The sequence below is a fragment of the Taudactylus pleione genome, unplaced genomic scaffold (genome assembly GCF_031769625.1).
Source record: "Taudactylus pleione unplaced genomic scaffold, aTauple2 ptg000381l, whole genome shotgun sequence".
In the NCBI taxonomy this organism is placed as follows: domain Eukaryota; kingdom Metazoa; phylum Chordata; class Amphibia; order Anura; family Myobatrachidae; genus Taudactylus; species Taudactylus pleione.
In genome coordinates, this window is record NW_028284782.1 from 6,706,837 (window position 1) to 6,734,411 (window position 27,575).

Consider the following 27,575-nt stretch of genomic DNA (forward strand, 5'->3'; position numbering starts at 1 on the left):
TTAATACAGATTACACTGGTGGATATTGCACAGATACTGTGTGAGCAATACTCACCCAATTACTATTTGAGTACATTGCAATAGAAGAGAGTTGGTTAGTTCATTTTCTGTGCACTATATGTATTTGTGACATTGAGGGGCATTACAATACCTGATGGCTTATATTATCACCATCATGAGATACTGATATATATTATGCACATTATCAACTAATGTTTAGCGTACCATTGAGTATTCATAAGTAGAACACACATGACTGAGCATGCATTAGTATTATACATACTATTTTAACATTTTTCTTTTTGATTTATATTTTGTTGTGTTTTTAAACCTACCACTGAGGTGGTTATTTAATTATCCTAATAAAAGTTATATTTTATGTGAACATTGGCAAGAATCTGTGCACTCGTATAGGGTTTCTTTTCTCTTTCTGTGTTTATATAGTACTGTAATATCCCTGAGTTGCACCCCTGCAGATCATTATACTATAGATTGAGAGATAATTTGATCATTAACAGGATTATTCTGCAAGTATAATACCCTTGGTGCGACCCGTCATTCCAATTTTCCCTTTCCTTGTGTTTTAAAGGACCTGATTCAGAGTTGTATGCAAAACTGATGGCGTGGGTCCTGCATTGTCTCAAACATTGCCCCCTCCCCCCTCAAGCCGCAGCCTGATTGACAGGCTGCAGCCGTTTGATGGCGGAGAGGGGGTGGTGCTGGGCAGTGTTACTGAAAACGCCTCCTGCAGCATTAGCTTAATTAACACACAGCAGCTTTGTCCAAAGACATAACTGCTGTGTGTACTGCGTCCATCTCTGAATCAGGTAGCTACAATTCAGGGCGAGTTCATTCACTACAGATATCTTCACTTATATGTATCAAACCTGTTTTCGAGAGATCAGCCATACACAAGCACTGTGAAATAATATATACAGGGGGAATCATTTGACAAATAAGAGCTGCCAGGTTAATATTATATTAGTCTGAAGAGCTACAATAATTATACCACATTTTGTATGTGGCAGAACAAGGAGACACATGTCATCGGATTTAAATTCTCCAGGCTAACAAATCACACTGATATTTTGTAAGAGGAGGAAGCTAAAAGTTAGCTTACACTGCTTGCGTGTATGTATGTAGGAAGCTATTTATTCAATGTTAGCATTACTAATTTGTATTGAGGACAACAGTATGACAAACAGCTGACATTTTAAGCTTCTCAAGAAAAAAAAACAAAACTCTGCCCGCATGAATCATATAAACATTTTATTGTTATGCTGTTGTAATAGTAATACAAATAAATAAATATCGGATGCCCTCGAACGCCTTAGCACACCAGCACAAGCTGTTTTGAATGGAATGTGTCATTGAACACTGGGGGAGGTGAGAAAGCACTGAAAATCAAGTAAAAACACCATTCAGTTTCTGTTGTTGGTGGCCAGGCAGTAAGTCTTGAATAAAAAGCTAGAAAAGACCATACAAAAACATTGCATAATTCAGAGCCCAATCTAAGCTGTAGGTGGGAATACACTGAAGAATATACAGGTAACTGCATCACACTGAGGCGACATGTGTCGCTGCCTCCTTCCCCACCCCTTAGCAGAGGGAGGATTCATATGGTCAGTCGGTACCAAAATACTTTTGTCCAAAGTGTGTGGGGGCGACAGGGTGGACCTCTGTGGTTAAAATGGTTATGTCTGGAAATTCCTGGATGATGGAGATGGCACCTGTAAATTGAAGCGGTATTAGTAGTATAGCAAAAATGTAAAAGTATACAACACAAATGATGGTTAATACATTTCCGGTAAATAATTGCTGTATGAACTGTGTTCTGAAACTTTATATAATAAAAACTAGAATCTCTGGACTTTATTTGTCCAGACAACTCTGACTTCTGTACAAATATATATATACATATATATATATATATATATATATATATATATATATATATATATACACACATACATATATATACACACACACACACACACACACATACATACACACACACACTAGGGGCCAAATGTAATAGGGTGAGAGTTTACAAAAGTGAGAGTTTCTGACACTTTTTAAACTTTGCCAATGTAATAGAGTCCAAAAACAAAGTAACAGGGCGAACTTGCATGTTTTTTTAGACTTAAAAAACTCTCACGATTTAAAATCTCATTCAGATGTTTTCCCATTTTGAAGATAAAACTCAACCAATGTGAGAGTTTACTGCTAAACTCTAACATTTTCTAAACTCTCACCCTATTACATTTGGCCCTAGATGTCCTTTTCAGCACTACCGCAACTTTTTCTTCCCTCAACTCTTTTCAACCCTCATCTATTTATTTTATCAGCACTTCAATTTATTATATAGATTATTTTTATCATTACTTTTTTCTTTACTTTTTTCTATCGGACATCCTTTTTCTCCTCCTGCATCCCTGTGTGCTGCCTTCTTTTTTTCTATACTGTTACAGATTTTTGGATGTGGATAATGTGGTTTTTATGGTTTTTCAAGAGGGTCTGCATTTTCAGCATGAGGTGGTATGTGATGAGTAATACCCCTTTCACAGTATCGCAAAATACGCGATATAGCACATTTTTACGCGGTACAGGCAATTGCTGACCCGATTTTAAAAACTGAGCGGGGCCGGCAAGACGTGCTGTGTGGGGCTGTGCTATGTGCCGCAGCCAATCACCGTTGGCGGCATCTTCTCAACCAATAGCCGCTGGCATCTCCTCAAACAGTCCCCATCACCCAATATACAAGTGTTACCAGCAAGAGCAATCAGTACTTTCTCTGCATGGAGAAAAGAGTGCATTGCAACATGATTTGTCCTGGTGGCTATTTGTAAACTTTAGCTGTATTTTGCGTGTAATTAGTTCACCTTCACATCTAGCTATATTATGCTGCATTCAATTATGCACATAATGAACAGAAGGAACTCACCATGTGGGGTAGAGAAGAGACTGAGCAGTATGATGCAAGATGATTGGACCCCGTGTTCAATTAGAACTTTTACAGCTTCAATAACAGTATTTCCAGTGCCTGGAGGAGACGTGCAAGACAGACCAATGCAGGACATTACAAATTGTAAAGGAGAATTCTCTTAAAGTGTTTGTGGTAACTGGATTAATACATTAAGGACCGGATTCAATTAGACACGATAAGCCCCGTTTTTGCAATAAATTATGTGCGATAACTGCATAGACAGAAACCGGCAATACATTTTCACCATCTCCTCCCCCCCCCCAATGATTAATTAGCCAAACATTGCAGGTGGCTGCAGCAGGTGTATTCTTGACATTTTTTAAAAGTGCACTTCATAGACAAAAATATACATACACCCATTTTAATTCACCCCCAATTGATGACCAGCAATTATTTTCTCAAAAAATATTGCTTTTTATCATTGTTCAACACTTATGCAAATACGCAGATAAGAGCCAATTGACCCAATTAAAGAACCCAAAATACTTTTATTATGGCAATTAATACACTTCTATATTGATTTCCTATGTCAGTTAGCCTATTTTGGGGGTACAGACTGATTTCCCTAAATGTGGAGAAAATTTCACCCGTTTTGTCATGAACAATTATCGCAGGTATGCATTTGCCTGTTTTACAATAGGATTTGGCAAAAAAACAGGAGTGCACATTGCCAGAATAGGCGTTATCGCGCAAAAACGGGCGATAAGTGCAATAATATCGCCAGCGATTACTTATCAATTTATCGCAGCTAATTGAATCCAGCCCTATGACAGAATGGATTTAACTTTGATTGCACTTAGAGCCTAAAGACAGCAACGGACAGTGGGCCTGATTCAGACACGCTCGCGTCCGGCTCTGAATCAGGCCCAGTGTTTGTACAGCAGTCATAACGATTATGGTGTGCATCATTTCATTCACAGAACATGTCTACAACTGTGAAGTTGTTTTTTTTTTACATCGTGAATCAAACAACATTTAGGGCAGCATAACAGTAAACTTCAGCGTGCATAACTATTCACCCCCCTAAAGTCAGTACTTTGTCGAGCCACCTTTTGCGGCAATTACAGCTGCAAGTCGCTTTGGAAAGTCTCTAAGAGTTTGACACATCTTGCCCCTTCATGTTGGATGGTTTCCGCTTGTGAACAGCAATCTTCTAGTCTGACCACAGATTCTCAATTGGATTGAGATCTGGGCTTTGACTAGGCCATTCCAACACATTTAAAGGTTTCCCCTTAGACCACTTGAGTGTTGCTTTAGCAGTATGCTTCGGGTCATTGTCCTGCTGGAAGGTGAACCTCCGTCCCAGTCTCAAATCACAGGCAGACTGAAACAGGTTTTGCTCCCTGTATTTAGCACCATCCATCTTTCCTTCGACTCAAATCAGTTTCCCAGTCCCTGCTGCTGAAAAACATCCCCACAGCATGATGCTGCCACCACCATGTTTCACTGTGGGGATGGTGTTCTTGGGGTGATGGATGTGTTGGGTTTGCGCCAGACATAGCATTTTCCTTGGTGGACGAAAATTTCAATTTTAGTCTCATCTGACCAGAGCACCTTCCTCCATACATTTGGGGAGTCGTCCACATGCCTTTTGGCAAACTCAAATCGTGTTTTCTTATTTTTATCACTAAGTAATGTTATTTTCTGGCCACTCTTCCATAGGGTGTAGTAGGTATTAACGCCAGCCGCATGGCCGGCGGATCACATCCCGAAAGCGGTGAAGATCCCGATCGTCCCTAAGGTGAGTATCGCTAACTTAATTCCCCCCCCCCCTAACCCTCCCTTAGGGGTGCCTAAACCTAACCCCCCCCCTTCCCCGCAGCCTAAACCCAAGTCCCCCGGGGGGGTGCCTAACCCTAAGTCCCCCAGGGAGCCCTAAAACCTAAGCGGCTCTCCATGCCCGGCTCACCTTTGTTCGGTATGCCGGGTGTCGGTCTTCCGGCGTCTGGTTAATGACAGGCGTCGAGTTTTCGACGCCTGTCATTAGTAACACGCCGGGATTAGAAAGTCTGGAAGCCGGCGGTTGGCATTTAGTCGGCTTCCAAACTACATCCCCTTCTATAAAGCCCAGCTCTATGGAGTGTACGGCTTATTGTGGTCACATGCACAGATACACTAGTCTCTGCTGTGGAACTCTGCAGCTCCTTCAGGGTTACCTTTGGTCTCTGTGCTGCCTCTCTGATTAATGCCCTCCTTGCCCGGTCTGTGAGATTTGGTGGGTGGCCCTCTCTTGGCAGGTTTGTTGTGTTACCATGTTCTTTCCGTTTGATGATGATGGATTTGATGGTGGTCCGAGGGATCATCAAATATTTGGATATTTTTTTTTATAACCCAACCCAGAATTGTACTTCTCACCAACTTTGTCCCCGACTTGTTTGGAGAGCTCCTTGGTCTTCATGGTGTGATGTCTCTTGCTTAGTGGTGTTGCAGCCTCTGGGGTCTTTCAGAAAAGGTGTGTTTATACCGACAGATCATGTGACACTTAGATTTCACACTGGTGGACTTCATTTCACGAATGAAGTGACTTCTGAAGGTAATTGGTCGCACCAAAACTTTTGAGGGGCTTCATAGCAAAGGGGGTGATTACATATGCACATGCCAATTTTCAGAATTTTATTTATAAAGATTCTTATATATATATATATATATATATATATATATATATATATATATATTTATTTATTTCTCATTTCACGTCACCAAATTAGACTACTTTGTGCAGATCCATCACATAAAATTCAGATAATAAAAATAAATTACAGGTTGTAATGTGACAAAAAAGGTAAAAAGCCAAGGGGAGTGAATACTTTTGCAAGGCACTGTATATAATTCTATTTTCTGCTGCATTAAAAGACATGACAAACTAAAAATACAGTAGAATAGATGTATTTAGCTTTAAGTACAGTCTGAACAAAACTTCCAATGATGTGGTCACAGTATGCCAGTGCTCACTTAGTATAGGGTACATCAACAAAACCTTCCGCCTGTAAATATCTGGTGGGAATTTGGCATAGTAAACCTTGGCACGCTGTGTTTCTTCATCACTCTGGATCAATATCTTTCCAATGCGGATGGAGCGACAGCAGTCTCTTAGACCCTGCTCCATGGCTTCACCTACAAGGAAGTGTAAGAAGTGAGCAAGCAGAGAAATACACAAGACAGTAACAACACAGGGGACTTGGACAGAAAGCTTTGGCGTCAGTGGCACTTTCCTAACTCTAGTTGTCAACCAGACCCTCATCTGCACCTCTCCCCATTCCGATTTGTACGATTTGAAATGGATGTTCGACTTTTATGTATAAACGAGGATGATGATGATGAAATAGGAAGAAATGTTACAGTTCCTTTAACTAGACTATGAATTTGCTAAACAAACTATACTGATATTTATTGCTATTAATGAATTAGTTGAACAACTTTATGTGGCCATTACTTACCACTTCTCATAATGCTCACTCCACAGTTCCCTTTCTCAAATTTCACCCCCTCATACTTGTAACCTATGACAGAAAAAAAAATATTTTTGATAGGATTATGTTCTTTATTTGACAGTCAGGTTGGGGAGAAAATAAACACTTTTAGGGCACATCACATGGCTTTTTTTCATTGATATGTCTGTTGTCTTTCTGGATATGTGAGAGACCCTAAAGCTGGGTACACACCAGCGATGCAATGTAACAATACATTGCATCGCTGTACAAACTACACGATCCCTCGTATTACAGCCCAATGATTCGTTACATGCTGCATGTAACCACCTCATCGGCCAAGGAATCGTCCCAATTTAAAGATCACATCAAGCTTTAGGGGTCTATTTGCTAAGCAGTGTTATGAGACAGAGTGAAAAGTGATAAGGTGCCAGCCAGTCAGCTCCCAACTGTCATCTCACAGACTGTGTCTGAAAAATGACAGTTGGGAGCTGATTGGCTGGCACCTTATCACTTTTCACTCTGTCTCATAACGCTGCTTAGTAAACAGACCCCTTAGTCACCTCCCTGACCAAGCATGAATGGTTTAGACATGTTAATCCTACCTGTGGGTGTAGTTACAGTACATTCTGTATACGGCAGTTGATTCAGACCCTCCTCAACCACCAACCGGATCTGCCATAATAAAAAGATAATACGTAATAATCAAAATAAGTAGACCATTTTTCTATACATAAAATGAAGCAGATATTGCTGAAGGTTTACATAACTATTTCTACATAATAAAAAAATTACAGAATGGAAGTAGAAATCTTAGTATTACAGTATATGTATCTAGTCCCAAGTATCTGTAACACTTTTCTCTTATAGCTTATGCTGTTATCAATCCCCATTTTGCCATACAACAGCACAATTATATGAATGTTAACTGCAAAGCTTGTTACATATACAGTTTGTCTATATTTATAAGCTTGCATTGGCACATATCTTCTACAATCAGGAGCCAACAGTTAGGAACCCGAATCTAATGCATTGGCATAGCTCTCTGTAGGGCATGGTTTATAAGGATGGCGCAAATTAACTAAGATCCCTTTCAGACATAAGACCTGGGAAATACATTGGTACGCCCCGGGTCTATACACCCTGGAAATTCTCAGGTCTTAGTCTGAGACCCCCATTCACACTACACCAAAACCCGAGAAATTCCAGGGTCGGATACGTTCACACTAAACCCGGGTCCGCCCTTGAATTTGGTGTGGATTTAAAGTGGACATTATTTTTTATTGTTCACAGTAATGATATAATATTCAAATTTGCATTCTTAGAGTAAAGGCTACAAAGTTTATTTGTCTCCAATGGTTTTTTTTTTTTTTTTATTGAAAACTAATAAATGTTTACATTACAATATAAGAAGATGAATATAGCCTGTATAAAGTTTTGGTTTATACAAAGACAACATTTTCACATAAAAAGGTTAAACATAAAATAATACACACTTAAATTCAATTGTTCCCCAGCCATGTGGTCTGGGTGCCTGCAGTTGATGTCATCTGCAGGTGCATGGAACAGCCAATGAGAAAGTTTCTTAAAACGCAGGTCTAAAAACCTGGGTTGGATGCATTCACACTAGAGGCTACCCGGGTTTCATATGGGAAAAACCCTGGTACAGAGCATGGTCATGAACCCAGGACTTCGACCCGGGTTGTTTCTGTTCATGCAAAAACCCGGGTTGATGCACGTTCAAAAAGCTGGGTTTTTGCTGTATGTCTGAAAGGGGTATAACAGAGGTGTAATTTTACTGCATAACTAATGCACACTAATAACCAATAATAAATAAAAACATGATGGACTTTAGGTGCACAGATATTACATAAAGTTTCAGTTATCAGAAAAGTAATCAACAGTTGTTCAATGTATTCTGCTGAGCTCTAGCACATTTCTTTGAAAGTACATCCTACATCCATAGTCACCGACTTCCAGAAAGAGACAGATATCTGCCCCTGGAATGGTTTGGGGTTGGAAACAACAGTTTGCATTCTTCAGGGCCATATTGTCTGTTGTACTACTAATGGTAACAAAACTAGTATAATGCATGAAAATAATGCAAGTGAATGTGAGGCCTTAGTAAGGGCAATGCTTCATGTAACACGGTGTAAGAAGACCAATGGAGGAAAGCAGGAGGCCAGCGATAAAATGGTGGAAGGAGCCGATTGTCTCCAACATAATAATGATGGAATGCCTCTACCAGATGACTGTGGTGTCATAACACGCCTCTACATGAAGCAAAGGGCCCCATTTAACAACGAGACATAGGACCTGATTCAGAGCCGGACGCTCTGAATCAGGGCCCTCCTACCTAATATTGGAGCGGCCTCCTGGCCGCTCGCATAGCTGTGGGTGACCACCCACAGCTTATGCGAGCGGCCAAAAAGATGGTCGCGATGGTCAAGACCATCGCGACCATCGGGTTTGCGACGAGACCCTGCGGTAGGGTCTCGCTGCCGCAAGCCCAGGAGTGCTTTTGGCCTTCAGAGCCTAGTGATGTCAGTGGGGCCGGCCCCAGATGGTAGGCGTTCCCATGGGAACGCTTCCGTCTGGGCAGCCACGCCCCCGGCACGCCCACCAAAGGGGGCATGCTGTCACTCACCATCGAAAGCACGCCCCCTTTGGTGCAAGACCCATAGCGACGGCTTGGCCGTCGCTATTCGGGTCTCGCGCATGCACACGACGGAGCTCCCTCCGTCGTGCGCATGCGCACTAGGGCACCATCGACCCACTTGCGAGCGGGTCTGAATCAGGCCCATAATCCCTTTAGGACTCATTAAAGGGATTATGTCTTCCTTTGAATATTTAACAAACAGCGGTAATTTAACATTATCACTATTTGTCACTGTATCGCTTACACCAAATATAGATGGCAAGAGGGATACGGTCCACTCAGCAACAGACTTTCTGACTTTAGAGAAGCCTTCCATGCTTTGTGGGATCCCCACTGGCAGCTATAGGCTGCCAGCAACAGCACGGAGGACGCCGCTGAGGAGGGGGGATCGTCGCTGGACCTTGCCGGAGAGGTGCGTAATGTTTAATACCATTGGCATATTAGTTAGTATCACTGCGATACTAAACGAACTATCCGACTGGTATTTAGGTACGTTCTTAATTGGAGTCCAAAGTTCAATACATTAAACTTGTTTCTCTTTGTTTGTTTGTTTTTTAACAGCAGTTTCCTGTGTATATAGTGTTACAATTTACAGACAATCAGAACAGATCATTTCCATCATACAGCATCACCTTCTTTGAAAGGGCTCAATATTACAGTGCCCAGTCTGGAAACGACAATTATGCAGCCAGACTCCCAACTGACTAGATCCCTTCAAACTATACAAAGCCTTGACTAGTACCATATGCTACGCCATCACTGGGGGCACAAAACACAAGCTGTGCCACATCCAGCAGCTCCCTATCTGATGCCATACATAATACACTGCACCAAACATCACGTGCGTCACCATTCCTGGTGCTGAGTTTACAAAAGTTATCTGCATCTAGTGACATGCATGCAATATAGGATTGTGTATATCTTATTATTCAGTGGTTTACAATGAAAATACTAAACCCCAACATGATCCCGAAACTGCTATGAGCTAAGGCAGTCCCAGCCCACTTTTCTTTTCTTGTTAAAACACTTTCTGAAGGGTTTGATTACCAAGCTATCTGTCTGATGTATAAATCACTCATAGTGCAGTTTCCAGTTCTGCACTCCACCAGCCATAATTTTCAGGCAGTCAACCCTAAATTAGTAAGCATAAGAAACAAGTGCACAGCTGCTCTAGGATCCAGTGGGATGAATCATTTAACAAGAACAGAGGGAGAGTGATTGCACACGTGCTCTAGGTGCCAGAGGTTGTAATACAGTCACCTATGACAACTTGTCAGTCGTGGTACTGCCTGGTACCATACATACTGCGCTGTGCAAGTGGGTAACTGCCCACGCCTAACAATCTTTATTGCATGCCCAGCTCAATAGAATAAACACTATATTTAATATACATACCAAACGATCTGCAGAAAATACAAAATCTCCTCGGCTTGTGGTCCTGTGTAAAACAAAATTATGTGAGAACCCTTCAAAATGGTTTGCATGAGCGGATCAACCACACCAAGAAAAATAATGTAACTGCAATTAAAGGTGGGTATCCACTATCCGATTAAAATGAGCGATTTAACGATAACAATATCGTTATCATTCACAAATCGGCCATGAAAATGTCGAAAACGACCAGCGATGCACGCTACCACTGGTCGTTTTTGACATCTATCATCGCCTGAACATGCTGGTCAATCTGCCGATACCGACAGATTGCCAATGTTCAGGAATGAGGGAGGGTGCCTACACTGAATGACTGATCGTCCAGTGTGGGCACAGCACAGACTGTGAAATGACTGCACGATTACAATGTTGTAATCGTGCAGTCTTTTCACAGTCTGCTAGTGGATGTGCCCCTTAAGAATAATCCTAAAATGCCATGCATGTGTTTAGATACATAGATACATATATTAAGAGGACTACAGTGTGTTCTTAGAACACATTATTGGGAGTGCAATGTTTGGCAAGATCTAGCCTCCTCTGTTTGGAATTGCATAATATAATGGTATTGTATAAACAGAAATAAATGCAATGAAATATATATAGGTAAATTATATTATTTTATATTTAAACAACTTATGTAATAACACGGAAAGTCAGAGGCACACAAAGACAAATTATATTGGATAGCTGTCCCTGTAAAGGCAACCAGGAATCTAAAGAGAGTGGTGAGTTTCTATTATAAGTAGACTTGAGATCCCTACATTAGTGATCCCTATTTTAAAACTTACCATGAAACCTGCTCTTAATCTGGGTACAGAAGTAAAGATTTTCTGTCCAACCAGCCAACTAGTCGATTGGTTGGAATGAAAATCTGGTAAGGTATGAAAGCAAATGACAATCAGCAATTTGCTCCTAAATGCCGGAAAATGGACAAAACTGTTGTTTGAACAAATTGTTTAGATCAAACATTTAACAAACTTGTCTGACGACCATTTTCATCTGTTTTCTGGCATTTAGGAGGAAATTGCTGATCATCAGTTACTCCCATACGTTACCAGATTTTCATTCCAACCAATCAACTAGTTGGATGGTTGGACAGAAAATCTTCACGTGTGTACCCAGCTTTAGACTATGTCCAGATATACATTTTCGCTTTTTAACATGCTACAGTTTGTATTTGTTTCACCTCATATCGTACCCTGGAGAGAGGAAAATGCAGCCCCCTAACTTTCCATGCCAGCCCTGGCATTCTATAAAGAAATGTAGGTGTTTAAGCAGTTTCTTAGGTTGATTTGTTTTTCACAAGCTCATTTAAGTGAATGGAGAGTTGTATTAGGAGGATATCAGAGAGCGTCCGATATTCTAAACAAACAAAGAGCCCATTTGGCTGTATCTTAAATGAAGTACATAAAATTAAAAAAACATATTAATTTCATACTTCATTATTACATATAACATGTACAGATGTGCCCACATACATCTAGCCTCCTTGCGCGTTAAACAGCCCTCCTAGTCGCACCATGCCGTGGTGTGACTCAGCGCTGAGCGTCTTTTCCTACGACTTCTTCCCTTTAAATGTGTCTTATTTGCACAGCGATGCGAATAGGTAGCACAAGCAGCTTCTGCTGGTTAAAATGATATGCAGCATGCCCATATTTTGTGTGTGACTGCGGGTGTATCTGCCTGCTAAATGCTACATAACTGTGTCACACGTCTGACATCCGCAGTCGCACACAGAATATAGGCATGCCGCATATCAATTTAATCAGCAGAAGCTGCTTGTGCGTCCTATTCACATAGCTGTGCGAGTAAGGCACATAAAAAAGCTTGGCGCTACTGAGTCACACAGAGCTCACATGTTGTACAACACGACTTGTAACGCACGGAGAATAGATGTATGTGGACACATCTGTAATAATGTACATGAGGTAAGCATCACTGAACGAACAGATGATATGGAAATACAGCGTTATTTTCTACATTTCCCTTACATATACACAAAGTAAGAAACAAAACACAATTCCTGTATAACAGAACAAAATAGCATATGCAAAGTTTGATGGTCATAGAAATAGTAAACACATCATTAATGAAATGTGCATTTGAAAAGTTATGATGCCTGTTCACTAAATTGCACGTCATTCTGTCTGTTAATGTTATCATCAAGCAAGGAGTAGGTGGCAACAGATGTTCCAATTAGAACTACTTAACACAATGCAATATCAGCTGCTCAGTTCTCTATGAAGTTCTGGTAAATTAACTGGAATGGGTGAGCAAACTAAACATTAAAGCTGCATACACACACAACGATTTTTTTAATGATTATCGTTAAACGATATCGTTTAACGATAATCGTTTGCAAAAATCGTTCACTTTCTGAGTCAAACGATGAACGATTATCGTTCATGCGCGTTCACGTTTGTAGTTTGTAGTTCAGTCAGCAGACTTGTCAACTCAACGATTTTCATTAAGGGAATATGCAAAAATCGTTTGTAGTTCATAAAAATCGTTAATGACATTTAGTAAATGAACAACTTTAGTAAACAATTTTAGTTAATTTTTTCAAGGGAAAAAATCGTTTACTAAAATCGTTCATTAAAAAAAATCATTGTGTGTGTATGCAGCTATAGAGATAACTCATACCCCTTTTACACCGACCTAAAAATCCTGGGTTGATGCACATCAACCCGTGATTTTTGACGGGTGTAAATGGTGGTTCCCGTGCCACCCTGCAGTGTAAACGGCGCAATCCGGGTCACGGTGATCTGGACCGTGCCGCATGCTGCCCGATTAACCGGCTTCAGTGGTGCTTGGAGAGGACATCATCTCTAAGCGTCCACTGCAACGCCGGAAGAGCCGGATCACTGCAGACCCTGCTCCGGTGTGAATGGCGCCGACTCAGGAATATCCTGGGTCAGGGCTGCAGTCTGAAAGGGGTTCGTTCCGTTCCAGGTCTGATCCGGATTGGAACCCTGTTCCAACCCCCGGGTCAGACCTGGAACTTTGGTTTAAAAGAGGTATAATTGTGTCAGACAACATAGTCACACCCTTTATCATTGGAAATTTACCAAAAGGGCCCAAGGTTGTTTTAATTATTGCATGCCACAAAGCACCCACCTGATCATATCTCTTTCCTTCATAACAGCAAGTGACCAAGACCATATTTATAACCCCCACCTGCTCTCCCAATAGAAGCATTAGGACCATAGTATCCTTCTCTCACACCCCTAATTCTATGGGCGGAATTCAATTGTTTACGCGGTCCGGATCTCCCGTCTAAAGTAACAGGAGATCGCGCGCCGCTATTCAATTGCTGCCATTTTTCGTGCTAATCGCGCCCAAAGTGGTCGGGTTTAGCCACGTAAAGCAGCTACCCCAGACCAAAGTGCAGGGCGCGACCGCGAAAAGTGATGTTTGGATGCCCAAACAGGTCACTTTTCGCACATTTCAGCTCTCAGCCCCCTGGGGCTGCGAGCTGAAATAGAGCGCTGACAGATGATCGCGCCCGACAGAAGCAACAATTGAATAGCTCCGTCGGGCGCGATGGGGGCTCAAAACAATTGAATTCCGCCCTATAAGTTAAATAAAAATCAACCCGGTGTACGCTATGACAGGCAAACATCCAACAAATGTGAGGGATGTTTACTAAGTATTAGGGTTTTTTGGACTCTCTATGATGCATTTACAAGGACTAACCAAGGGCATGCCATTGACAACCCTATCCCTAACTGCAAGTGAGCATTAGCATCACATATCAAACATCAAGCAATTTCCTAACATAGCATGCTTAGGGGGCTGTCAAGGATAATTACCAGAGAGCAACATTAGTCATTTTAATGCGCGCCCCTATGTGGGTGTGAGGTAAAATGAGGAATGCTGTGGTCGTGATGGGCCACTATTACAAGTGTTCCCAGGTCACATCACTAGCGTCAAACATAATCAAACTTCCCCCTAATAATGTGGAAATAAATTGCCAACCAGAAGTTTGATACAGGAGCAGTAAAAGTTCAGAACATGAGGTACACTAAATTAACAAAAGTAAACTCATAATATAACCTGACATAGCACCCTGCACCTGTGACAACCCAGGCAGTTCCTCTTTCCTGTCTGGGGTGTCGCTCTTTGCTCTGGTGCTTCTAGCACTCTGGTCTGTATCTCAGCAGTTTGTTGCATCAGATGAGATTGACACCCTAGGCAGGAAAGAAGAACTGCACGGGTTGTGACAGGTGCAGGGTGTAGTGTTCACTCTAGGTATGGCGCCAGACTGTAGAAAGGGCACTATATGGCGTCCGAAAAAGGGGCATGTCCTTAAGATGTTCCCCCTTATCATCACTCTTGGTGGCCTGCTTAGCACTTACGGACATGCTGGGCTGCCCCCAAGCTCTCCCCCCATTGTGAATAGATGCAGTGATAAATTCATAAGCAGTGAGAGCTGGACCGCAATCTTTCCTCCCCGCGGAACACTGTGGCCCGCAGGTCAGGACGGTACCCGGTTTTAGCGGAGCGCCACCATAAGGTCAGTGCGCATTCTGCTTATTAAAAAAGCCTGGCATGAACGCTAAGGGTGCTAGATTGAACACCAGGGTCTTGATTCAATTAAATGCTAATTAAATAGCGCTGGGAGGGAGCTATTCAATTCAGTGCGCTGTTAGGTCAGAAAATGCCCGTTCTCCCGCCTTAAACAGGGTTTTTAGTCGCGAGAACGGGCATTCTCTGTCTAAACTGCCCGGCGCGATACGGTTTCCACAGTGCTAAGGGCAGAAAACAGCATCACGCCTGTACTTTTGTCGGATTTCTGCTCGCAACTCCCGGCATTATTTAATTTGCGTTCAATTGAAGCGAGCCCTAGATCTTGATGCGTAGGAAGCAACAAAAATGGGCAAACAAAGATCTGAAAGCTTTGACAAGGGCCAAATTGTGATAAGTAGACAACTTGGTCAGAGCATCTCCAAAGTGGCAGGTCTTGTGGAGTCTTCTTGATATGCAGTGGTACCTACTAAAAGTAGTCCAAGGAAGTACTACCGGTGGACTGGCGACAGGGTCAGGATTATGAGTGCCCAAAGCTATTTGATGCTCGTGGAGAAAGAAGGCTAGCACGTCTGGTCCTATCCCACAGAAGAGCTACTGTAGGACAAATTACTGAAAAAGTTCATGCTGACTATGATAGAAAGAGGTCAGAACACACAGTGCATCGCAGCTTGCTGCGTATTGGTCTGCAGACCAGTCAGAGTGCCTATGCTTACCCCTGTAAACCACCGAAAGAGCCTAAAAAGGGGCGTATGGGTGTCAGAACTGAACCATGGCACAATGGAAGAAGGTGGCCTGGTCTGACTAATCAAGTTCCCTTTTACAACATATGGACAGCCGGGTACATGTGCGTTGTTTACTTGGGAAGGAGATGGCACCAGGATGCACTATGGGCAAAAGGTGAGCCAGTGGAAGCAGTTTGATGCTCTGGGCAATGTTCTGCTGGGAAACCTTGGGTACTGGCATTCACGTGGTTGTTACTTTGACATGTACCATCTACATGAACATTGTTGCAGACCAAGTACACCCTTGCCAGTTCATGGCAACGGTATTCCTTGATGGCAACGGGATAATGTGCCCCGCTACTGTACACTGCAAAAATTGTTCAGGAATGGTTTGAGGAACATGACAAGGAGCTCAAGGTGTTGATTTGGCTTCCAAATTCCCCAGATCTCAGTCCTATCGAGCTGGAGAAATAAGTTTGAGCCATGGGGATAGAATATATATATATATATATATATATATATTGTACCTCATGTTCTTCCTACAGGAAGAATGGGTATACTCATTCATCAGAAACAAAGATATCTAGGGTATAGGCAGAGTCAGGATTACTGGAGGACAGGGGAGAGGAGGGAGAACCATGACAATTGCAGCTAGTAGGTGACCTGCTGTAGGCGATAACGAATAAGGTTTCTATTATCAAATATGGTCATCTGCAGAGTACTGTTGTCAGCTCCTAATGCTCTACACAGATAAATGGGAAACAATGAATACCACTAGGTAGTCTATTAAATTAACCATCAAATGTGGCTGTTCCACCATTTCTTTTTTTAAATATAAAAAGTTACTTGTCACAGGTTCCAGCAATTGGTCAGCACCAAAACACTTCAATGAAATTACCAAAAACATATGAGCACAGCCCAGGAAGTGCAGCATAAACTGACAAGGCATAAATGTATCTCTTATATGTATATGCACAACTTGTATTTGAATGATACATTAAGTCAATCAATCTCCTGGTGATCCTTTCCTCTACCCCACTAAATCCCCCTGACGTAAGTGAACTCAGATCCAACAGGACAGCTAAATTTGAGTAACAGTGTGGATCAAAGACAGTGACACTATGCAGAGAAGATCTAAAAATCAAATAAAAAACTTTTCACTTTATCTGTAAACCTCTCTCTCTCTTTACTAGGGAGCTGTTGTGGTCACCCCCTGCCCCATATGCTCGTCATCACCAGTAATAATGGCGACCAGCTATGGGGCGATCTGTCAGCTCCTGCACATGTGAGCAGAGGGCATTCTGATTATTACTCCTTATATCCTCCATACTCAGGAGCAGGGCGCCATGTAGCCACCCCCTGCCCCTTGTCACCATCAGTAGTAAACGGGTCACCCCATGCCCATGAATGCATATATGGCCACCCCTTACTCCCGATAGGCAGCAGTGAAGGGCCCTCACCTGTCCCGGATGATGGTCTGCAGCTCCCGGATCTGGTCGTTCATGGGCAGTAGCTTGAGCTGTGGTCCTACCTGCTGCTGCTCATCCTCAGGCCCCTCCAGCTCCGGGCTCCCGCTGCCCTCGCTCTCCTTATCCAGCTCATTGCTGCTCCCGCTGCCATCGGCGAAGCAGATCTGCCGGTGTGCGGGCTCCTGCTGCTGCTCTGCCGGCATGTCTTCCATACACACGCCGCCCAGCACAGGTGGCAGCGTGCTCTCTGCAGCTCCGGCACCCGCCAGGCTCTCGCGAGGCCCCTGGGCAGCGTCGCCGGTTGGTCGCTGCTAATGCCAATCACACTGCAGGGCCGCCCGCTGCTGTCACACGCCGCTCACAGTCCGTGCCCACCGGTAATACTGTCATCGGTGTACCGGCGGCTGCTGTGCCTTATACCCATTCGGGTAATTCCGCAGGCAGCACCTCCGACCGTTGTCCTGCAGCAGCATGTCATTCCCTTTCTTTACCACCGGGAGCAGCAGCAGTAATTACAGTCACATGTCAGGAGCAGGGGGCGTAGCTACTAGCTGTCTGTGTATGTGCTGTGCGACCGGTAACACTGCAGCGACTATCCAGCCTCCTCTCTATGGTGTTGGAGGACTGAGAGTCTGTCAGCCTTCCGGCTGCTACTGCTTTGCCCCGTGATCAGGGACATGGCGCTGCTCATGGTGCTCAGTGTGTCCCGCAGGAGGAGGCCGGTGTCACCCTGGGGATTCAAGAGGCCGCTCAGTTCCTGGTGTCTGGGAGAAGGAAGGCTCAAGACAAGGAGGTGCCGAACCAGTGTGGATCAGAGCCAGGTGACCGGTGGGGCAATGTGTCGGATAACGTGTACATGGGGTCCCATAGAGACAGGAGGGGGGTGAGCGGGCACCGTGATGACAGGTGAGAGGGGTACAGCACAGTGTATACTGGCAGGGATGAGGCTTCTGGGATATTACTTTCTGTCTCCCTCACTTCTCTGCACTGATCTGAAAGTTCCCCCAGTTTCACAGCCAATGAGCAGCACAGATATCGGGGAGCATAGAGCTAATGTACAGGTGACCTGTGCTGTAGCCAGACAACAGAAATGACCATAGACATAATCTTGAGTCCTCTGGACTGGGAGCTATTATTTGCTTCTCACATAGAACTACGGGACAAATGTATTAAGCAGACACTTTACTCTGCGCTACTGCTGCTCCTATTGATACATTCTAGCACTATAGCAGGACGGTGTAATGTACAGCAATGTATGAAATGTCAGTGGTTGGAAAGGGGGAGAGAAGATTCTGCCTTTGGTGTACTCAGCATGTCCTGTATTGCATTAGCCTACAGATACGTTATGCCACTTTGGTGGCCCCCGTTGCCAGGGCCAGATTAAGGTTTGTGGGGGGCCCTACCAATAAAATGGCATTATGCCACACTTTGTCCCCATTATGAACGTATAATGTCTGTTCAGGTGTGTGAAAAGAACAAAAAATGGTGCATAATTGTGCCTGCTTAAAGTGTCCTTACCTTGCTTTAGTGAAGTAAGCTGGAATCATGCATCTTTTTCTTCTAGACCAGTGGTTTTCAAACTCGGTCCTCAGGACCCCACACAGGTCACGTTTTGCAGGTCACCCAGCAGGTGCACAGGTGTATTCATTACTCACTGACACATTTTAAAAGATTCACAGGTGGAGCTAATTATTTCACTTGTGATTCTGTGAGGAGACCTGGAAAACATGCACTGTTGGGGTCCTGAGGATAGAGTTTGAGAACCTGTGCTCTAGACCACAGGTTCTCAAACTCGGCCCTCAGGACCCCAACAGTGCATGTTTTCCAGGTCTCCTCACAGAATTACTAGTGAAATAGTTTTCTGCACCTGTGGATCTTTTAGAATGTGTCAGTGAGTAATGAATACACCTGTGCACCTGCTGGGTGACATGGAAAAAGTGAACTGTGTGTACGGTCCTGAGGATCGAGTTTGAGCACCACTGTTCTAGACCAAAAGGGTTCAGCATTTTATTTAAATACATACAGAATAAAATGAAGCAAATTGTGCTTACCTGTCTTTCTTCAATTCAGTTATGTGGTGGTGACAGGGTTGCACTTCTGTTTGTCCACATTTTCTATGATTGGCAGACACCAACACTGGTTTTGCCTGTTACACTGACCATAAATAATTTGATTTGATCTTGACCATCAACCCGTAGCACCCCTGCATGTGCCCCACTGCACTCCGTTTAGATGAAGAATGGGAGAGCATGTTGTGTAGGATGCACATCACTCCTCTGATCTCAGATGTGCTGCATGGCCTGTCTGCTTTTTGTTGTGCTCATGTGAGGTGGAAGTTGGCTGCTCCAGTCAAAGAATTCGATAAGTTCAGTCTTAGGGGTATATTTACTAAAGTGAGAGTTTTTAGAAGTGGAGATGTTGCCCATAGCAACCAATCAGATTCTAGCTATTAGCTTCTAGAAGGTGCTAGTTAAATGTTAAGTAGAATCTGATTGGTTGCTATGGGCAACATCTCCATTTGTAAAAACCCTTTTCTGTTTTATGCCTAAAAAGAAAGCAGGAGTCCATAAGCATATAGCAGCAAAGGATCTGGGACCACAGGTGAAGTCTAAGGGGCATATTCAATTAGAGGCGAGGTAAAAAACCTTGCGCCCATTTTTGGATTAATGCAGGTATGCATGCTCCCGATATCCACGGTATCCAATTAAAAAAATGGTCGCAGGATTTTCATAGCTCAAAACCCTGCGGCGTGTAAAATAACTCACCTGTCCGGGTGTCTCCGGTGGTCACTGCAGATTCTGGTGGCCTCACCTCCATCTTGTCACTGGGGAGAGGGCTGCTGGGAGATGTAGTTCTCCCAGTGCCGGCTATACACTCACAATGGTGGGCTCACTTTCACATACTCATGCGCGCACACACACTCCCTCATACACACTTACAAACACTCACATGCTCCCCCCTGATGCAGAAGACACCGCTTCGGAAGGTGAGTAATTTAAGCTAGCTGGAAACTTCCAATTGCTTAATTAGACCTCCGGTGGTGTTGCTGGGGTCCCAGAGCAAGTCCCGCTGTTTTATTCCTAAAATTATCAGAAATGGCTGCGTCTTATTTTCAGCCCCCTAATTAAATAGCAAAACCCGTCTTTTTTTTTTTTACACATCCAGCCAGCAATTGGATTCCCCCTTAAGGTGCATATCCACTACACGAGTGTGGAACGTCTGTATGATTACAACATTGTAATCGTTCAATCGCTCACCATCCTGTGCAGTGGATAATGTGCCCACACTGAACGATATGTCGTTCAGTACAGGCACCCTCCCTCGTCCCCGAACTTGCACAATCTGACTATCTCGTCAGGTTGTCACACTACAACAAGGAATTGAATCCGCACTAGAAAAAATATATTTGTCTATACAGATGAGCCTATAATTGGCACATAAAACCAACTCAAACGGGTATTCAATATGAAACGTAAACTTCGCCGTCTATGCGGGTCGAAGTTTTTGCCGGCGAAAAACTATCGGGCGCGCCACCGATTATACCCGTATTCAATATGAAATCATGGAAAACGGCACCCGGCGAATGTGAAATCAGTGAAAACTTCGCAGATTTTTGGGGAAATTACCCTAACACCCCCAAAAAGATGCTCTGACATGGGGGACCACTCTGGATACCCCCAATTAGCCCTGCTGAAGGTTTTTGGGGTCTTTAAACGGGCTCAATAGCTGCTATTTTGGGGATTTGGGAAGGTGGCGAAGAATAGTATTTAGAAGTTTATTTTGCAGAAAATAAGTAGTTCCAGCAAATTTTGGGTACTTGAAAATGGGGGTGAGCATATTTAAAAGTTGCTAAAGTGAAGTGTAAAAAAACGTGAAAAATCAACCTGCCGCAAACACCTGCAATGATAAAAAAAACACCTGGGGCATACTTGGGGGCCCCCCTAGATTGTAGTTCGCTAGTTTTTAACTTTGTACCCCCCAATTTTTATTTTTCACCCCCAAAAAGAAAGTGCTTTTTTTGGGGTCTCCTGAGGTATTTTTTTTTATTTTTTTGACACAGTTTACCTTTGGGGGACTGTCTGAAGGTTGCAGAGTGGTTTCCAAAATGTTGCACCTCAAAACCCCAATTCTGCACTTTTTTACGCCACCCATTCCTTGGTGATACTTTTTCGCAGGGTCGAATGCAATATACTTTTCGCACCGGCGAGAAGTTTTCAAATTGAATACGCTGTAAAAGTGGCGAAAATGACGCCATCCGAGCGAAAACATTGCAGAAACGGCGTTTTCGCTCCAAATTGAATACCCCTAAAAGAATACCCCATATACAGAAAACCTGTATTAAATCACTAGTGTTGGTGGTGCTCCCTCTGAGTCAGAATACAGAAAATTCGTACAAAGAGGAGAGAAAGCATACTCTTTTATTTTATGGGGCGCTCTTATTGATTTGTATGATTCAGCTAAAATATAACCTTTATTAATGTATTAGTTAAAATGAATGAGTCAAAAAATTATTTAGACAAACTATGTTAATAATTATGCTCAAAATACATCAGATCCGCAAATATCACTTGACATGAGTTTAGTTTCTCTCATAAATAATGTGGCTACCCAATTCTACCACTCCTACTAATCACCAAATATATAGGTAGGACATGCAAGCAACAGCAAATTTTGAGTTCCACATAAATGCACCCACATGTAATAAATTGCGTATTAATTACAAAATAAAAAAACTCAAAAGAAAAAATCTTTAGTGCAAAACCCTTTAGTTCAGCACTAAATCATATAGTCACGTGAACTGCCATATTGTTTCATGGAAGATTCTGCTTGGTATTTGCAGAAGACCAATGAGTTTACTCTTTAACTTTACCAGTTCTTAGATTTCTCAATTTTACACACGACTAACATATATAACCAGCCGACATTATACAAGGGAGACACTGGCAGAGCCTTTGTACACTCTTTACCTTACTAATTCAGATGTGTTTTTTTTTGTTTTTTTTTAAAGATCCACAAATATCAGAGGCAGCTTATATACCCTCCTTACATCTATAGCAGTTTTTTCGTCACAGGAGCACCGCTAAAATCCCTTGTTTATATATGGCCCTAGCCCTATTTAGTTTCACACATGTCCTGAATATAACATTAGTTTCCAAAAAAGTATACACTCCGTTCTGTCAATATAAAGGTGGCTACTGTTCTCAAATACCTGCCATTTTCTCAGATGTAAATTATCTGCGAATAATGGAGAAAGGGTATCTAGTAGTGATGTAGATATTATATATTAATCAAACTGCAAATCCTATGTATGTACCAAAACTATATTTAATAAACCTTATCTGGTGACTTTCTCTTTTTGAAGTGTGCATTCATTTGTGGCAGGTTCTTATTGGTCCTTCCTAAATTGCTACCCTTAGTGAAGTCCCTATTGACATTGGAATGAGTGTGGTTCGGATAGTTTTGGAACCCTATTTCATATGCTCTCATGTAAATGAATATCACTGGCTTTACCTAATCCTGGACTGCAGAGGGTTTTTCAAGGAGTTCAGACAAGCTCTTTCTATCTCCTTATAATGTACAAAAATGTTTGTAATACATTGTTAAAAAGTAATTCACTCTTGGCCTGCGCTTTGCTCCATTTCCAACAGAGATTATGAAAACCTCAGAAGGATCCTAGAGAAGGAAGCAGAAGTAACAGACATAGAACCATATTCAATTAGATGCAAAGTTTTCGCCTGTCCGACTTTTCACTTCATTCGCCTGTTTCGTATGCGAATTTATTCCGTGCTCGTCCCCGCTTTTCGCCTAATTCAATTGCAAAACAGGTGAAAACGGAAATAGGCGAATGCGGAACAGGCGAAAAGTACTGAAAGAATTGGGGAATTCAGTCTGTACCCCAGAAAAAGATGCTCTAACATAGGGAATCAATATAGATGTGTACTAATAGCCCTAATAAAACTATTTTGCGTACTTAAGTTGTGTAAATTGCTTGCTATTAGCGTCTAGGTAAAAGTGTGAAAGAATGGCATAAAGCTGTATTTTTTGGTGAAAATAAGTAGTCCTGTCAAATTTGGGGTACTTGAAAATGGGTGCTAGCATGTTTTTATGTCTCTAAAGTGAACTTTTAAAAAATTTGAAAAATCCACCTGCTGCGTGCACCTGCAATCCCAAAAACACCTGACCCATACTTGGGGACCCCCAAGAAGTCTATTTCAATACTTTTAATGTTTATCCCCCCACTTTTTAAATTTACACCCCAAAAATGACGTCTTTTTTGGGGTGTTCTTAGGTTTTAGTTTCTGGTTTTTTTTTGCGTATTTGTCCTTTGGGGGGCTGTCCCAAGGGGTCTGAGTTGTTTCCCTACGTTTGCACCCCAAAATAAAGATTTTGCATTTCTTTTCACCAGCTATTGATTGGAGAATCTTTTTTGGAGAATTGTTTCCGCTTAGGCGAAATTGTCCTGGAATTGAGTTTGGTGATTTTTTTTTTAATGCAAATTTTTCGCAAAAAAACAGGCGAATATGGCTTTTCGCCTGTAATTGAATTCCCCTCATAGAGCCTGATTCAGATGATCTCCAATGTTTGGCGATCTGCACATGTGCAGGATCTGTACTGCGGCTGTGCAAATCTGTCTCTGCGACGACAGTCACAGTGCCACCCAAGCTGTAATAGAATTTACATACTGCGGCCATTTGGGAAAGGGGCAGAGATGGGCAGCGTCCCAGAAAATGGGGAAGTGTTGGCCCCATTTTCTGGGTGTACAAAAGCCAGTGACTGTGTCCTTGGAGGCAGCTTCACTGGATTCAGCAACATGAATTCCCCGGTCAGCCAGCTCAATTGAATGGCTCTGGGGACTACTTCCCGGGGATATTCAGCATTGTGCTAAAATGAATCCCTCCCTAAAACTTCAGGTACTGATGATGATTGTTCACTTTTATTTATTTTTAAATGAAGTGTTCAGTAAGTGTGAGAGAATACATGTCCAGTCACATGGAGGTGCAGTTTTATTAGGCTGCTTATTTGGTGACTGGGGAGTCTGCTGCAATAAGCTAAGATCACTGTCTGTTCTAGCTAGGTAGCAAGCGTCAGTGAGTAAACTAGTCACAAATGGGAGCAGTGCTGTCATGAAGCGATGCATTTGTTCAGCATTGCTGTTCAGATATCCTATAGCACTAAAATGTTGCTCTCCCTGTATCAAAGGTAGGTTACATCGGGCTGGATGGTTCCATGATCTCAGTTAAAATTTTTTATTTTTCTTTACATGTAATCCACCCGCTCAGCCTCAATTTTTCCACTCAGTGCTGGTGTTCCTAGGCTTGCCCAGAGCAACGGAGACTTTGGGGGAAAATTACTAAGCGGAGAGTTTGAAATCCCAGCGGTTTTACTATGGTTTACCAATAGGGTTGCACATCGCAGATTTACTGGACAGAAACCCGAAACAAAACTGCTGAGAAACCAATTCATTGAACCGGTTTCATGAGAAGGGCCTGTTTACTAAACTGATTTATTAACCTATATAGGTGTGGTTTCAAGTCCCTTGTTTGTGCAGCGTGACAAGTTGTTATGATGGATGTGTCCTGTATTCAGGAGGTTAATCAGTAGCCACCATCCACTCCTACCTGTGTTGATCATCTGAGGTGCTGTCCCCCTGACAATAAGATTGTCAGTGACAAAATAGTTTTTTTTTTTGTTTTTGCTTTGAGTCCATCTTCTGTTAAACTTATATTGTTCTGGTAATGGCGTTTTTCTTTCCTCTTGCCAAGCAGGAATCCCACCATTCACTGGATCTGTCACCCTGTGAAGTGCAGTGTCCAGGTGTCCTTCATACCTGTAGCTGCTTTCAGCCACCAATCGGTACTAAGATGTCAGTGAATTTCAGCTGACAATCAAATGAATCATAGATTTCTGGACTACTGTAAAACAAGGAAGACTTTACACTGTAATCTGAGTATATCACAGGTCATCTTATTGTTATAATTAGTTTTGGCAGCACTCCACAGAGTAATTATCATTCACATCAATCACTGCCATATTGCAGTTTACAGTCTAAGGGTCTGATTCAGAGATGGACGCAAATTACGTTGCAAATGCTTCTTTGTACGCAGTGGCTGTGCGAAAATATGCAAATGTCGCAGCCGCCGGGATTTGCATTTAGACGCCCACAGGTGGCTTTCAATCGTCGGTCTACTGAGTAACTCTATGGCCGCGCAGAATGGGTGATGGAACCAAGGCGCCAAAATGATCATGTCGCATGCCTGTGTTTGGGCTGCCTTTACCGCCAACAAACTGTTCCTGACTGTCAGTCACTTACCGAATAAATCCCTCTGCGACCTCTGTTGCAAGACCAGCGCGGCATATGCGCCATGCGGCTCCTATGCATACGCAGTTGAATAAACATTGCCCATTCCGAAAACATTGGCATTGCGTCCATCTCTGACTCAGTTGCTAGGTTCCTTATCGGGATCCGGTCTAAAGATCTACAGTAAAAAGGTAGACAATGTCTAGATAGACCCAAAAGGTTGACACACTAAAGGTCAACATGTAAGAAGGTCAACCCGGGCAAATGGTCAGCAGGGTGAAAAGGCCGACACATGATTTAAATAAAAAAATACAAAATTTGTTACAATTAGATTTAGAGTTGGGCACCCCAACGGTTAGGGTAAGGCACCAAGGTGAGGGTTAGGGTGAAGCTTAGGGTTAGAAAGCAAAAAAAAAAGTCGCCCATTTTTGTGTCAACTATTTACATGTCGACCAATTGTACATGTTGACACGTCGACCTTTAATGTGTCGACCATTTGTCCCTGTCGACCTATTGACTGTCTAACATCTGTTGTCTATCTAAACATTGTCTACCTTTTTTACTGTAGATCTTTCAATCCACATCCTCTTTATCACACAAGCCACACACTAGTTTCCATTTTAATAACATACTAGTATGCTTTTAGAGTGTGTGAGGAAGCCAGAGTAACAACGCAAACAAGAAGAGAATAAACAAACTCCACGCATATAGGGCCTCTGGTCAGGAATACAGTGTATGACCCCAGCCCCGTGAGAGAGCAATGCTAACCACTGTGTCACCATGTTGTCTTGTCTAGTTTATACGTGTGCCTTGTCTCTACAAATGGTAATAAAGGCTCTACTTCTTAGTGTTTTGACTTTGAGGGAAAACTGAGTTTTAAATACAGATTATTGAAATGTCTGTCTTTTTAGGAATTTAAGTTCAGCAAGTATTTTGTCAAATCAGGACACCGGGTTCACTTCAATAACTTAATCCAGCATCCAATTCACATGTAATTTACAAATGAAGACAGGAAAAATAATATGGTGTTTCACAGAATGGTCTGTGAGGTTACGTCTGCTTCAAGCATAAAGTTTTCTAACTATTCTAGGTTATCTCAATCCCCTTGTGGGATCAGGCTTTGGGGAAATGGGTGTAAGGACAGAGCCATCAGCTGGCGTCTATCTCCCCTGCCGCAACCTGCTCTCAGTTTCAGAAGAGGGCCACCAACGACTACGGGTGCTCTTGAGGCCCTAGTCACTCACTCAGGAGGTCCTTGTTAGCGGCCATGCCAGCACCGCACCCGGGAACCACTTTTATATTCCTCCAAAAGATCTGTCTAAAATTATACATACATTTGTATCATGCCCTCAATATGGAGAATTGCAGCTGATACAAACTGCAGCTGCCAGGATATTAACCAACCAGCCCTGTTCCAACCATATAAAATCAATTCTTTACTCCCTTCACTGACTGCTTCTATGGAGAATATATTTCAATATTGGCTTACTGACTTTCAGAGCCCTACATATCAAGGATCCAAGGTACCTGAAGCAGCTTCTGATTCCTTACTAACCACTTAGTTATTGCTTACTGTAGATGAAGGACTATTAACAGTACCTAGAATCTCCCTAAATTCATCTGGGGGTCAAGCTTTTTAGCTTTGTGGCTCTTACTCAGGGCGTCTGGGTCGCTAATGCTTTAATATGTATCTTGATCATGTCTGTATATTCCAACATGTAACTTCTTGGGTTTGCTTTTGATATCCGGCCAACTGTTTAAGTGTTGCTCTTTCAGTCCCTCTCTGTTTTCAGAGTCTGTTTTACTTGGAACTTTTTGTTAGCTCCTACTCCTAGTGGCTGTACCCCTGTTTCATATACACCCCTGTGTGCTTCTACCTAGTTTCAGTCACTAGACTGTTCCATTAGGACTGTGCTGCTTTTTTTGCATAATGGGCTTTTCCTGTGTTCATTGTTGATTCCTGCTTTCAGCTAAGGGTATCCTCTGGGCTGCTCCGCATGTTTTCAGGACAGGGTTGCCTCTGGGTCTCCAGCTGTCAGGTAGTGTTTCTG

At 42.7% G+C, this 27,575-nt stretch overlaps 2 protein-coding genes across 2 annotated transcripts in view; one reads left to right on the forward strand and one right to left on the reverse strand.

Moving 5' to 3' along the window:
* Window positions 1-1,254: 1,254 nt before the first annotated feature.
* UPRT (uracil phosphoribosyltransferase homolog) lies at window positions 1,255-17,741 on the reverse strand. Its single transcript, XM_088445564.1, has 7 exons — window positions 17,217-17,741; window positions 10,469-10,511; window positions 7,020-7,089; window positions 6,424-6,486; window positions 5,939-6,100; window positions 2,945-3,043; window positions 1,255-1,730 (listed from the first exon to the last, which is right to left on the reverse strand). Exons 1-7 carry the CDS (start codon window positions 17,435-17,437, stop codon window positions 1,624-1,626), a joined length of 765 nt encoding a protein of 254 aa, XP_088301690.1. The 5' UTR covers window positions 17,438-17,741; the 3' UTR covers window positions 1,255-1,623.
* The window catches only part of ABCB7 (ATP binding cassette subfamily B member 7), a 153,591-nt gene continuing 143,657 nt past the window's right edge, over window positions 17,642-27,575 (forward strand). The window contains exon 1 of the mRNA XM_088445562.1: window positions 17,642-18,046. Within this exon, the coding sequence (XP_088301688.1) occupies window positions 17,903-18,046 (144 nt within the window). The 5' untranslated portion in view covers window positions 17,642-17,902. The remainder of the gene's footprint in view (window positions 18,047-27,575) is intronic.